This window comes from Somniosus microcephalus, chromosome 18, assembly GCF_052327205.1.
Source record: "Somniosus microcephalus isolate GS21.2 chromosome 18, FLI_Smic_1.0, whole genome shotgun sequence".
NCBI classification, from domain to species: domain Eukaryota; kingdom Metazoa; phylum Chordata; class Chondrichthyes; order Squaliformes; family Somniosidae; genus Somniosus; species Somniosus microcephalus.
Genome location: NC_141004.1, coordinates 41841744 through 41856834, shown reverse-complemented (window position 1 = coordinate 41856834; position 15091 = coordinate 41841744). Strand labels below are relative to the sequence as shown.

The following is a 15091-nucleotide window of genomic DNA, read 5'->3' as shown; positions in this document are numbered from 1 at the left end:
CCATTAGCACCCCGCTAAATTTCGCGGTGGGCGTGGCCAGTGGTGCTAAAGCCACTAAGTGCCCTCTTTGGGCGCTAACTGGTGGTGCAGCCCACCGAATTTCTAGGCCATGATGTGAGTTGTGACTCTCCAGAACTTGCTGCTCGATTTACTCCGCTCCGTCATTTGCTTCGCACAAACAATATCCTGCCCCCAACCTTCCCATTATTTTTAAGAACTTGCTGCTTTTGCACATTAATTGCCTATTAAGCTCGCCGCAGAACGTTAAGTTTGGTAATTAATAGTGTAAGTACGCTTTAAATGAAGTGATAATTGTAATGCAATGCCAATCAACCTCTCCGGTCAATTAAATGTGAACAATTAACAGTGTGGAGTCTCATTCCTTCAGGTAGTGAATTGTTCTGAGAGATTTAAAAAATTTAAAATTGAATTTTTTTTCTTACTTTTCCTTTCTGTCTCTTTTTCTCTCTCTCTCTCTCTCTTAATGCAATCTTTCTTTTACTCAATTTCTCTTTCTGTACCTGATTTGACTCTAATTCACTTTATTTCCTTCTCAGTCATTCCTGTTTCTTTCTCAATCCTTAAATCTCATTGGTTAAGGAGATAGACCATTGGTCCTGCCATTCAGCAAGCTCCCAGATGCCCCGTTGCCCTCACCTCACCGTTATCAGCTCGCACTTTCAGCAAGTTACGGAGCAAACGTTTTTCGAACTGAAGGGTGCAGGACAAAGTCTAACGACGTATGCTTTGAGATGCCCCGCTCCAGCAAGATCCAGCCCATAATAATGCATTATACCTTCTCTGGATTACACAATACATATTCCTAAATTGTTCTATCTAAGCTTAATCTACTTCAAGTAAACCTGTTGAGACAAGTAAAAATGGTCTTACTCTTTGATAGTAATTGTTGTAGGTATTTCAGTCCACAGCCGAGCAAACTTCACCGGAGTTACCAGTTCCTGCGGGTCCCTGTCAACATGGACGTGCAACATCAGATTGCAGAATGAGGCCCGTATATCAAATGGCAATGTTTCATCTGCCATGCACAGAAATATCAAATCCACACTCAGCTGCTTGGAAATTTCATCAATTGCCAAATACTGACGATCCAGACAGATTCTTGCAAAGAGTTTCAGCTGATACCTAAAACATAAGAATTGGGACATATTAAAAATATACTTGCGAAACGTTCTTTTGCCCCAACAACGTCCTTCAGCCTGAACCTCAGAGGAGCCTCTTCTACTTCATTTTCCCATTTTCCACACTTGTCATCCTGTAGACTCTCGGTGCAAGACTGTCAACTGTTGCTGAATTGGATGAAGCTTTGTTTTACAGGCCATGTCCACAAGGAAATTAATTGACACTGTCCAAATACAACCTTTACTCCATATACAACTGCAGTAGCTCCCATACACTGTAGATATCATCGTAAGGTCTACTCTCAAAATATCTCATTAGGGTGAGTGTATAAATCTATTCAGTATGGAAGCAGAGGTATGAAAAATCAGCAAGTAGGTGACTGGGCGATGCAATGGGATAAAGACTTGCCTTTCAGCACTGGGATGTGGGTTCAAATCCAGCCCAGACTAATGGGATGAAAATCAAAATTTATGTATAGGCTTAAAGTATTTGGTAGTTCTGCTTCTGTCACCCAAATTAAGAAATGAAGTAGGAACTTGCAAGTGGCCAGATTATTACTTTCCATGTATCTGAATGTAAAGGCAGACAATTAAATTCTGCTGTAATATTGTAAGAATTTTATAAATCTTTTATTAGTGTTCTCATTTGCGATAAGGCCATGTAATGCAGACTGTTCATGCAAGAGGAATCAAATTATTAGCATTCATATTACCTCATTACGGCTATAGGGAATAAGGGACAGAACATAAAATCCAAATTCAGACACTGCAATCCTGATTTTGCACTCCTGGGATTTGTGCTGAGAATGACTAACTTCCAAAGCAAGCTGACAATACACAATTTTACAAGATCAGGGTTATCTGAATAGTCTAAGCAGCCTGCACAGTTTGGGCCTTATTCCAGCAGCTACCTTAAAGGAACAAATGGAAAGTCCAGCCAGCAGCTCAAATTTAAAGGGACCTGCCCACTCAAATTTAGTGGCTGCATAAGGAAACAAATATTATTCTGCCTTTATAAAGTTTAAAAATGGATTTGAAAATATTTGTTAGTCTTTTCCAAGGCTGTGGTGGGTGGAGGAGGAGGGAAGAAGTAGTAGACAAAAAGGAAACTCAATGTGGAGACAAATAGAATCTATGGGCAAGTAATGGAATGGCGTAGCACTCAACCCCCGGTTTGATGGCTGCTAAGGTGGACATGCTGCTGCACAAGGCAGTTCGCCTTGCTTGGTACTCCAGGGCACCTTTGCCATAAGCCAACAATGTCCATTGCCTGTCAGGAGGTGGTGGCCACACTAATGATATGTACAGTACCAGTGTGTCATTCATGAGGCTCTGCATTCTTGGGAACACTACCATCCAAGAAAAGCTCTGTGCTATGTTGTGCAAATGCCTCCTTTCCACAAGGAATATTATGAATATGTTGCCCCTTGTGAAAAATGCCTCTATCACTTGTTTGATACACCTGTGGGCACCTGATTAATTTGGCATATGTTGCCTGTGCTGGCTTGGAAGGATCCAGTGGTATAAAAATTGAATTCTTTTACTGACCCTTAACACTCACAAGATGTGAGGGGCCCTGTGATACAAATTACCTGTAAGTTGGCCTCCAGGAAATTAAATAGCTCTGCAGCAGCCTCATTTTTGAAGATTGGTCTTGACATGCATGTCTGGGCCAGTAAATGCAGGTCTTGGAGTGAGGACAGGTGCATGCTTAACGCATGGAGGTACAGTTGCACCTGTGTTTCTTGTCCCCCTGAGAACTGCGCTTTCTCCCCAATCTTGAGCCCAATTGGAACTCCCCCATCATGCCCACTTTGATTTCTGCAATGAAACTGCAGCTGGAAGCAAGATGGTTGTATAGAGTTAAGAGGTTATTTTTAAAGAAATGATTGATTGGAAAGATAAAGTAATGCAGAGTTGTAGTGTATATAGGTTTTCAGAAGGCATTGTGTCTTACAAGAGGCTTGTTAGATACATTCAGACGTATGGTATGAAAGAGGAAATTCAGCATGGATAGAAAGTTGGCTGATGGACAAGAAACAGAGAGTTAGGGTAAATGGGTGTGGATTGGACTCGAGAAGCATTGAAAGTTGTGTACCCCAAAAGTCAATGCTTAGTCTACTTTTATTCTCAGTAGATATAGAGATATATAGATAGATATATTCTAGATAGAGATAGAGAGAGAGAGAAAGAGAGAGAGAGAGAGAGATGATTTGGACTTGGGTATAGGAAACACAATCTCAAAATTTGCTGACAACAAAAAAGTAGGTTTGGCAAAGTGTGGAGAACTGTAAAAGATTCAGGCAGTTATAGACAATTTAGGGGAATGGGCAGACAGTAGGCAGATACAAGTTAAAATGGATGTGAAATAATACATCTGGGAGAAAAAACAAGAGTGGGAGTATACACTTACTAGAAAGACACTGAAGGGAGTACATGAAGATTCAAAAATATAATTCCCTAAGAGTGCATGTACAAATGGATAAAGCCATAAAAGGCCAATTGATTTTTGGGTTAAAAATAAGGGCTTAGAGTACACAAATAAAAATGTACTGATGAATTTATATAAACATTGGTTGGGCCATAGTTAAAGTACTGTGTGCAGTTTTGGGTATCCCCGTATAGAAAGGATATTAAAGTCATAGATAGAATAAAGCGTAGACTCACCAGGATGATGTCAGAGATGGGAAACTATAGTTATGAAGAGAGACTTGAGATACTGGGACTATTTTCACTGGAGAAGGAAGGCTAACTGGAGATTTAATAGATATGAAGGCCACGATTTTACCTACTAAGTGCAGCCGAGGTAGGTGGCATATGTCAACCCCGCTCCCAGTTCCTTCCTGCTGTAAGAAGAATTTTACGTTGATTGGGCTTGTTAAGCCCGCCCTGCGAGGTTCCTGGCCAATTAAAAGAAAGCTGGTCTGCTGACGTCATTTGACGACGCGTCATCAGCCGGTTTCCTTAAAGGGACCACGGCCATATTCATTTTGACAGTTGTGTTGTCAGTGTTCTACAGCATTGAGGTGCTGCAAACACTGACTAGCACTGCACAGAGGTGCACGGCTGCACCCAGGCTTTCTCATGACTCCCTCCATATGCTTATGGAGGGAGTCACAGCACACAGGGAGGTTCTCTTTCCTTCCAATGGGCGGAAGAGACCTCCCCAGGAGACCATCACAGCCTGGTTGCACATTGCACAGGAGAGCACAAGCAGGGATGTCGTCAGGAGGACCAGGCTGCAGTGGTGCAAACCTTTCAATGATCTCAGTAGATCACGAAACGTTACTGCAAAGCCACACTCAACCTCATCCTGCTGTGCCACTCATCACATCCACATCACACTGCCTTCCCAACCCTACTCACACCAACTTACCTTGCATCTCCACCCATATTATCACATCCCCATCTCACCACCCACCCCTCACACTCACCTTCATCCTTGTCCAATCATACCAACTGACAACACACAAGGGAAGGCACTTGGGTGTTTTCGCCAATGTTCGTGTAAAGTTTCTGTTGATGTGCTGCCAAACATTGAAATCTTTATTTTCCACACTCTGCCTTCTTGGACATATTTGTGTGCACCTTTCGAAGTGACTTAGTGAGTTGCAGTGAATGGTGAGACATAACTTTACACCACCCCACCCCATCTCCCCCCCCCAACCCCCAATGGTGATGAGTGTGAAAGGAATGGCTGGGGCATTGCAGGAATGCTTTATGGTGCTGGTGTGGGGTGGTGCCAAACTGGCGCATCATGTGGCAGCCAGGGTGTACAGCATCAAGTGAAGTAAATCTGGCCATGGTGAGGCCATCCCTGGCCTCGCGGGCAGCAATGTGGTCAGGTGCTGATGCCCTGTGTCCTGTGCAGCATCAGGTGATTGTGGAGAAGGTTGGTGCTGTTGTTGGTGATGCTGGTGTGCCTGGTGCTGCTGGTGTTGGGGCTGATCGTGGTGGGATTCTGAGGACCAAGGTGAGATTTTTTTCAACGGCATCGATGCTGCTGGAATAGATGGCAGGTGAGGTTGATGACAGAAGCGATCTGTCAATGGTGAGATAGGTTGTTCCAAGGAGGTGACAGTGGATAGAGGGTTTACTCCAAACACTTCCAAACTGCATAAAGCTGAAAAGTGTATTCTAAATCCTGAAGGATACAGCTTCTAACGTTGGAAAGTGAACAGCTGTGACATGGTAGCTTTTATACCACTTTTGCAGCTGTCACCTATTCAGAGGAATGAAGAGTCACTGACAGCCCAACCTACTTACCTGACGTGATTCCCGAGCGCCGGGAACCTCATGAAAAATCTGGTAAAATGGTAAGTACATGGGAAAATGCTGCTTAAGTACCTTTTAACAAGCTTTTAAGTATCTGAATTGGCTGACCTGCCGCTTGGTGTCTGGTCTGCTCAGAGATGACAGACCCAACACTTGGGAAACTGACAGAGGCGGGTTGACAGTGGGATACTGCCCCCGTCAATCTTTTTGATTTTGACAGTGGTCCTGCCTCCAAACCCACCCTCTGTGCGCTGATAAAATTGCAGCCGAAGAGTTTTGATAGTGAATTTAGTTGGTGAGATAGTGACGAGTGGTCTTCAATTCAATATGATCACGAATAGAATGAGGAGAGGGGTTAGGAGAAATGTATTTACATACAGGGTTACTTTAGCATGGATGCTTTGCCACAGGGACTGGCTGAGCCACTAAGGGACTCCGATCTTGTATATAATTCCCTTTAATATGTTAGCTACAGCCTGAGTCTGTATCTTTGTTTTCACTGTTTACATGTACAGAGCGCGATCACTTTAACAGCACGGGTAAACGCGATGACGTCATGCTGTTCCTCACGTGATCCCCCCACCGGCAGGAAAAACGTGATGACATCATGACGTCAGCCACAGGACCGCCCAAGCAGTCCTCATGGAGCCTCCGAACTGACTAGACCTATATTCGATGTTCTCCTGTAGTTATCCATTAAACTCTGTTAGTTTTCATTAAACCTCGCTTATTTGATCGCCTGAGTGGACCTCAGTCTTTTGGATAGGAACTAGACATTCCTACATTGGTGACCCCGACTTTTGCGAACGGTTTTCGCAGAAGTTACTGAACATGGAATCGAACGCCGTTGCTTTGAAGCTACCACAGTTCTGGGAGCAACAGCCAGCCGCGTGGTTCATCCAGGCTGAAGCCCAGTTCGCAATCAGGAACATCGTTGCGGATCAGACCCATTACTATCACGTGGTCTCCGCCCTCGACAGCGCCACAGCCTCGCGGATCATCAGCCTGCTTGGTAATCCACCAGAAGATCGCAAGTATGAAACGATAAAGGCGCAGTTGTTACAGGTCTTCGGGCTCACGAAGTCGGAGCGCACCCGCCGGCTGCTCAATATGCCCGGCCTCGAGGACTCCAAGCCATCCGAGCTCATGAGCCAAATGCTCACGCTCCTGGGCTCCGAACCTGAATGCTTCCTCTTCAGGGAGCTATTCCTCAGCTAGCTACTGGAGCAAGTTCAGGCTGCCCTAGCCAGGTCGGAAGTTACAGACTGCGCAGAGCTGGCTGCCGACGCGGACAAGATCTTCGCGGTGACACAGCTGTACTGCGCTGCCATGAGGCGCCCATCCCCCAGACGCTGCTCCAGCCCCTCAACCTGCGGGGTTGTGCTTCTACCATGCCCGTTTTGGCGCGAAAGCAAGATGTTGCCGCCCTCCCTGCAGCTTTTCGCTCAAAAATAAACAGCAGCCACCCTGTCGAAAGAGGACCGGTTATAACGAGCGCCCCGCGGCTGCGATGGCAATCGGTAATTCGGGAAAACTCCTCTTCATCAACGACTCCCTATCTGGTCGACATTTCCTCTGCGACACCGGGGCGCAGTGTAGCATCCTATCTGCGTCAAATCTTGATCTACAGGCCAGGGGGCATGGCCCCTCCCTCCAGGCAGCTAATGGCGGGGCCATTCGGACCTTCGGAAGCCGGCGGGTCCAGGTGTGCTTCGGCAGCCAGCGGTTTTACTGGGATTTCATCACGGCCAAGTCTCTCAAGCCATCCTCGGGGCAGATTTTTTGTGCGCCAACGGCCTCCTGGTGGATGTACGGCCCCGCCGGTTGATCACTGCGGCCACTTTTCACTCCATCCCATGCCACCGCGGTAACACCGTGGCGCGCACTGTCTCCTGCACGTTCCCACCTCCGGATGACTTCACTCGCCTCCTCGGAGATTTCCCTGACCTACTTTCTCTTTCACGGCCATGAAACATGGTGTTGAACATCACATCACCACTACTGGCTCCCCGGTCTATGCATGGGCCCGGCGCCTCGAACCTGGCAAGCTCGCAGCTGCGAAAGTGGAGTTCGACACGATGGAGCAGCTAGGGATTATTCGCCAGTCGAATAGTCCCTGGTCTTTGCCTCTCCACATTGTTCCGAAACCTGGCGGCGGATGGCGGCCTTGCAGCGACTACCGACGCCTGAACGACGCCACTACTCCTGATCGGTACCCGATCCCTCATATTCAGGATTTCTCTGCCCATTTGGCGGGAAATACCATTTTTTCAAAAGTCGACCTTGTCCGTGGCTACCACCAGGTCCCCGTACACCCGCAAGATGTCCCGAAAACTGCAGTCATCACCCCATTCGGCCTGTTTGAATTTCTGCGGATGCCGTTTGGATTGAAGAACGCTGCACAGGCTTTCCAGCGCTTGATGGACTCCGTGCTTCGGGACCTCAAATTTCTATTCGTCTACCTCGACGACATCCTCATCGCCAACCCTAATAAAGAAGAGCACATCTGCCATTTGCGCACCCTCTTTAGATGCCTCAGTCAACATGGCTTGATCATCAACCCGGCCAAGTGCCAGTTCGGCCTGCAGCAGATTGATTTCTTAGGCCATCGCATGACATCGGATGGCGCAATTCCCCTGCAAACGAAGGTGGAGGCAGTTACTTCATTCCCGCGCCCGCAGACCATCAGGGCCCTGCAGGAGTTCCTCGGGATGGTAAATTTTTATCACCGGTTCGTCCCTAATGCAGCTCTGCTCATGCAGCCCCTGTACGAGGCCCTCAAGGGCAAGTCCGGCAAGGATCCGATTAGCTGGACGGTCGACATGGACCGGGCGTTCGTCGACACAAAAGGCGCCTTAGCCAACGCAACCATGCTGGCGCACCCGCTGCCAGGTGCCACCATCGCCCTTACCACCGACACGTCGGACTACGCCATCGGCGCAGTGCAGGAACAGTGGGTACATGGGACGTGGCAACCGCTGGCGTTTTTCAGCCGTCAACTACGGCGAAATGAACAGAAGTACAGCACGTTCGACCGGGAGTTGCTAGCTATTTTTCTGGCCATCCGCCATTTCCGGTTCTTGCTAGAGGGACGTGCGTTCACGGCTTTTGTGGACCATAAGTCACTAACGTTCGCTATGGCCAAGACCGCCGAACTGTGGTCAGCTCGGCAGCAACGTCAGTTGATGTTTATTTCAGAATTCACCACTGACATTCAGCATGTGTCTGGTAAAGACAACCTGGTGGTGGATTGCCTCTCCCGCGCGACCGTTCATGCAGTCCAGCTCGGCATCGACTTATGCCCTCATGGCTGCGGATCAAGCCTCGGATCCAGAAGTCCAATCTTACAGAACCAACCCCTCTAGCCTCCAAACGGCTGACATCAAATTCCATGCCGCGGGCACTATGCTACTCTGCGACATCTCCGTAGGAGATCCTCGCCCTATCGTGCCGGTCGCCTGGCGCCGAAAAGTTTTTGACGCCATACACGGGTTGTCGCACCCTGGCATGAAGGCCTCGCAATGGCTGATGTCATCCAAATTTGTGTGGCGGGGCATGCACATGGATGTTCGCGACTGGGCCAACACCTGCGTGGTCTGCCAAAAGGTCAAGGTGCAGCGTCACGTCAAGGCTCCATTGGCCACTTTTGCTGTTCCGGAACGTAGGTTTGATCATGTGCATGTGGACCTGGTGGGGCCACTTCCACCTTCGCATGGGTTTACTCATCTTCTTACAATGGTGGACCGCACCACTCGATGGCCGGAGGCAGTTCCTTTGTCATCCACCACTTCCGCAAACGTCGCCAGGGCATTCATCTCCTCTTGGGTCGCCCGTTTCGGGGTACCGGCAGACATCTCGTCTGATCGTGGGCCACAGTTTTCTTCTGATCTCTGGAACGCTGTGGCTCAGGGGCTCGGCGTCAAGCTACATCACACCACCGCCTACCATCCACAGGCGAACGGCCTGTGCGAACGATTCCACAGGTCGCTCAAAGCCGCACTGCGAGCCAGCCTTCAAGGCGCGGGCTGGGTGAACAGGCTTCCATGGGTCCTTTTGGGTCTTCGTATGGCACCTAAAGAGGATCTTCAATCGTCCTCGGCGGAGCTCGTATATGGCCAGCCGCTATGTGTACCAGGAGATTTCCTTCCGACTCCAACAGAGCCATGGTCCACATCCCAGCAGCTCATCAGCCATCAGGAGGCGGCCAGAAGTTTCGCTCCAGTGCCTATGTCGCATCACGGCTTGCAGAGCTCCCACGTCCCAGCTGAGCTGAAGAACGCTGACTATGTGTTTATCTGCCACGACGCGCATCGGGATTTGCTCAAACCCCCTTACACTGGTCCTTTCCGCGTGATTGAGCTGGGAGACAAATCTTTTTCGGTCGATATCGGTGGTAAACCGGACCACATTTCGGTTGACCGGTTGAAGCCGGCTCACTTGGACCTTGACCGCCCAGTCGAGATCGCACAACCGCCAAAACGTAGCCGACCGCCCACAGTCGCCGTGCCAGATCAAACGCAACCGTCCGCCAGCTCGCCCGCCATCCATCAGCTTCCACTTCAAGGCTACAGAAGTCAATCTGACAGGCTTGTCAGGCCTCCTCGCCGTTTTACTTTTGCTATTAAACAATTCTGGGGGGGGCGCATGTGGCGGAGCCACTAAGGGACTCCGATCAGTTGTATATAATTCCCTTTAATAATATGTTAGCTACAGCCTGAGTCTGTATCTTTGTTTTCACTGTTTACATGTACAGAGTGCGATCACTTTAACAGCGCGGGTAAACGCGATGATGTCACGCCGTTCATCGCGTGATCCCCCACCGGCGGGAAAAACATGATGACGGGACCGCCCAAGCAGTCCTCATGGAGCCTCCGAACTGACTAGACCTATATTCGATGTTCTCCTGTAGTTATCCGTTAAACTCTGTTAGTTTTCATTAAACCTCATTTATTTGATCGCCTGAGTGGACCTCAGTCTTTTGGATAGGAACTAGACATTCCTACAATTGCATCTTTTAATGGAAAATTGGATAAATATTTGAAACAGAAGAGACAAGGTTATGGGGAAGGAGGTCAGTAGGATTAGTTTGGAATTGTACTAGCAAAGAGCTGACACAGGCATGATGGGATATTGGCTTCCTGCCGTGCTATGGTTCTTTGATGAGTGGGTACAGTAAAGTAATGCTTACAGTACTGGACTAGCAACCCAGTGGTCATGAGTTCAAGGCTATTGTAGCTAATTGTGAATTTGAATTCAATTCATTTGGTAATTTGTGGGCTGGCATCAGGTAAAAATGACCCTGAAAGCTGCTAGATTATCATAAAAACCAACTAATGTCCTTTAGGGAAGGGAACCTGTGATCTCTACCTACTCTGGCCTATATGTGATTCCAGTCCCACAATATATGGTTGACACTTAAAAACCTCTTAAATAGCCTTAAAAAAAAGTTCAGAGCAACTAGGGAAAGGCAATAAATGCAGCATTGCCAGGGTTGCTGAAATCCGGAGAACAAAACAAAATGAATGGAGTTGGAAATAACAGTTTCACCATACAAAAAAATCGAGCTGAAGCGGCAACAAAAATTGATGTACCAATAAAGATGTTGATATAGCAACTTTTAAAAAAATATAACGTTTCAATTAAGAAGTTACATTTATCTTTAAGATTCCTAGTCCTGCAGGCCAGCCACTCGCGCCTTGTTGTGCCCATTTCAGGAGGGCAAGCAGCGCTGCCAGCAAGATCCATTCAAGGAGTAAATAAAATCTGTAGGTATAACGAGGCTTGCTCCGGTCACCAGCACAGCTTCCAAAAAGGCAACTTTTAGCTTCGCCACAAAATGATAATCAGAGTACCCTCATAAAATCGAATGATTACTCGATTGTTTGAAGCACTGTTCATTAACAAGCATATACAATACTGCTTCTTTTTTGTTTATTATTCATTTATGGGATGTGGGCATCTCTTAAAAGGCCAGCATTTATTGCCCATCCCTAATTGCCCTTGAGAACGTGGTGGTGAGCCACCTTTGAACCGCTGCAGTCTGTGTGGTGAAGATACTCCCACAGTGCTGTTAGGTAGGGAGTTCCAGGATTTTGACCCAGCGACGATGAAGGAACGGTGATATACTTCCAAGTCAGGATGGTGTGTGACTCGGAGGTGGTGGTGTTCCCATGCGCCTGCTGCCATTGTCCTTCTAGGTGGTAGAGGTCGGGGGTTTGGGAGGTGCTGCCGTAAAAGCCTTGGCGAGCTTTGGCAGTGCATCTTGTAGATGGTACACACTGCAGCCATGGTGCGCTGGTGAAGGAGGGAGTGAATGTTTAAGGTGGTGGATGGGGTGCCAATCAAGCGGGCTGCTTTGTCCTGGATGGTGTCGAGCTTTTTGAATATTGTTGGAGCTGCACTCATCCAGGCAAGTATATCTTGCAGATGGTGGAAAGGCTTTGGGGAGTCGGGAGGTGAGTCACTCAGTGCAGAATACCCAGCCTCTGATCTGCTCTTGTTGCCACAGTATTTATGTGGCTGGTCCAGTTAAGTTTCTGGTCAATGGTGACCCCCAGGATGTTAGTGGTGGGGGAATTTGATGATGGTAATGCCATTGAATGTCAAGCAGAGTGGGTTAGACATTCTCTCATTGGAGATGGTCATTGCCTGGCACGAATGTTACTTGCCACTTATCAGCTCAAGCCTGAATGTTGTCCAGGTCTTGCTGCATGTGGACACGGACTGCTTCATTACCTGAGAGTTGCGAATGGAACTTTATTAAAAGCAAAGAATAAGTCTACACTAGTCAGTCAAGTATTATGTTAATAAACTATTTGCTAATTACCTGTAATAAGTCAAGATATTTTCATCATGAACATTTCCAGCTCTGGCCTCTTGAGCTAGTTGTCTGATGCTCTTCTCCTGGACTTCCTTGAGTTTGTCAGTCCAGATCAACCAAACTTCCTCTTCAAAGTACTCCATACTCATGTACTCTGGAGACTGAGACATTTCCTTCACTGGCCTCAATCTACAAAGAAGATGGAACAGAGTATTCAACTTCTCCACTCCTTATACAGTACTGCATTACAAAAAAAATCACAATAGAACATGCAGTTGCATTTATATTGCATCTTATCATGCCCTCAGGAAGTCCTAAAATGCTTTACAATGAATGAATGAGAGCCCTTGTTGTTATGAAGGAAAGCACAACAGTATTTGCACACAGCAAGGTCCCACAAACAGTAAATGAATGAGTGACCAGATGATCTGTTTTTGGTGGTGTTGCTTGAGGCAGGAATTTTGGCCAGGACACCGAGAGAACTTACTGCTCCTCTTTGAATAGTGACATGGAATGTTTTATGTCCACCTGAGCCCTCAATTTTTGATGTTTTATCTCAACATTGATCCTATTTAGAAACAGGAGCAGGCCATACGGCCCCTCAAACATGAACAATAGCACAGCTGGCCAATCTTATGCGCGGTTGGCATGTCATATTGTGAGGTCCTGCTGATACTTGAACTCATAAAGGGATGCGAAGGAAGCATCTCAACCTTTGCATTAGAAACCTGCTACAGATTGCCCCAAAGGTTCCATTTACAATTCTGCACACAGTCCTGCTTTTACTAGCAACAAATGCATGCTCACTCTGTTGAAGAATGCTTTAACTAAACAGCAGGACCCTGTTGCACTTTGTATTCAGCGATAGCTCTCCTTCAATTTGTGGATAATAGAGGATCATCAACAATGTGACATTCCATTTATAATGTTCTGATACGCACATTATTGGTCTCAGAAAGCTATCTGTAGCAGGTTTGTCGGATAGTTAGGGAGCCTGGGCGGCAGTAGCCCACATTATTCTTGTGGAGCGCGGAGGAGCAATCTTGGTCCTCATGGCCCCACATAAATAATTTTAAACTTATCGTTTTTGATTCTCTTTGGCTGTACTGCTGAGTAATCCTGGGCGGAGCATTCACGGCGCTCGCTCTGCCTGCTTGTCTCCCAAAATGGCAATTGGGGTCCTACGTTTGTCATAGGACCCCGATTTGAATATTAAAAGTGTCTACCACCTGAAACAGGTGGGCACTCCAGACACCCAGAGGAAGGTGCTTTTCTGGATGGAGTCAGTGAATGGGGCTGTAAATTGTTCCCTGCTATCACCTCAGTGGAACCAGTAAAAATCGCCGCTTTCAATTTCTCCAGTGCCTTCCTCACCAGCCACCCTTCATGAACTCCAAAACTCTCGTCACCCGCATCCACCTCATCTATTACCCCTGTCCATGGGGCCTACCATCAGCTGACCTTCCCCCAGCCTACTGAATTCAAAATCTTTGCCTTCATTTACAAATTCCTCACTCCACCCTACCTCTACAACCTCCTCCAGCCCTACATCCCAGCTTGTACCTCTGCCCTATATCTGCCTACCCTCCCCCAGCGCCATCAATGACAGGGTCTTTAGGCATTTTTGTCGTAACTGTAGAACACTCTGCCTAATCGCCTCTACCGTGTGACTTCATTCCTCACTTTCAAACATCTACTGAAAACGTCTCTTTGAACATGCCTTTCATAATCGCCCCTGAATTTTCTCCTGGTACTGTTCAGTGTCCTTCCCAACATCGCCTTTCCACCTCTGTGAAATGTTTTTGGACATTTACTGCATTAAAGATACTATACAAGTGTAAGTTATTGTTAAATTCACGGTCTCCATGCCTAAATAGATGGTTGGGCACAGAAAATATCTAGCTTTGACAATGTTCCAGATTGCTGTGGTAAATGTAACGAGATGGTGAAGAATAATTAAACGTGGATGGTCAGGATATTTCTTCTTATTTTACTGCTGTAGTGGCATATTTCTCAAGGGTATAAAGGGTTACGGAACCAAGGAGGGTAGATGGAGTTAAGATACTGATCGGCCATGATCTAATGGAATGGCGGAACAGGATCAAGGGCTGAATGGCGCACTCCTGTTCCTATGTTCCTAATATATTCTCACTTCATTTCTAGTGATTTTTCTTGCCATATCTAAAGTCTGCAGAGATGAATTTTCTTGCCGATTCTTCTGTTCGTTCAACATAACTTCAGCGGAAGAGCTTTGGAAATCCCAGAAAAATATTGTAGATGGCACTCTGTGTCTGTATATAAACACTTATGGAACAAGACAATAGCACTGAATAAAAGAACATTTTCCCACATCGCAACCACAAATACCTGCAAATATTCCCAGACTAAGTATGACAGGTCAACTGCAGTGCCAAACTCCTTCTACATCTTTGGCAATGTGCCTCAGTCTCAGCCAAAGAAAATACACAAGCACGTTCCCTTATGAGGCAATTTGCCTTTCACTCTGGTGTGGTGACTACTCCCTAACTTGAGGGGTCAGTGCATTGTGAAACATAATGAGAAAAGAGTCAAACTCAATCTGCTTTGGGCCCCAACACTCATGAAAGAGAAAAGCTATCGAGGGCTAAATTGGACACCCCCGAAAACTGTCACGGGGATTGCGATGCGCGATTAACCCGCACCCGTTGATTGCAATGCAGGCTGCACGGAACTTTGTGCTGCCTGCTCATTTAAATGATCTCTGCGTGCAGCCAGTGCTAACTGCGCTGTTCATTGGCTGGACGCATCAGCAGGGGGCCAATATCGTGAGAGGTTTGCACCAGTTAAAGCTTGCCTGCACGGCGTAAAGCTAACCTGC

General features: G+C 47.1%; 1 protein-coding gene across 2 annotated transcripts in view; it reads right to left on the bottom strand.

The window, feature by feature from the left end:
- The window catches only part of itpr3 (inositol 1,4,5-trisphosphate receptor, type 3), a 324911-nt gene that overhangs the window by 115909 nt on the left and 193911 nt on the right, over positions 1-15091 (bottom strand). For both annotated transcript variants that reach the window (XM_086011397.1, XM_086011396.1), the window contains exons 18-19: positions 12241-12423; positions 892-1143 (exon numbers count right to left, since the gene is read on the bottom strand). In XM_086011397.1, coding sequence (XP_085867523.1) covers positions 892-1143; positions 12241-12423 — 435 coding nt within the window. The remainder of the gene's footprint in view (positions 1-891; positions 1144-12240; positions 12424-15091) is intronic.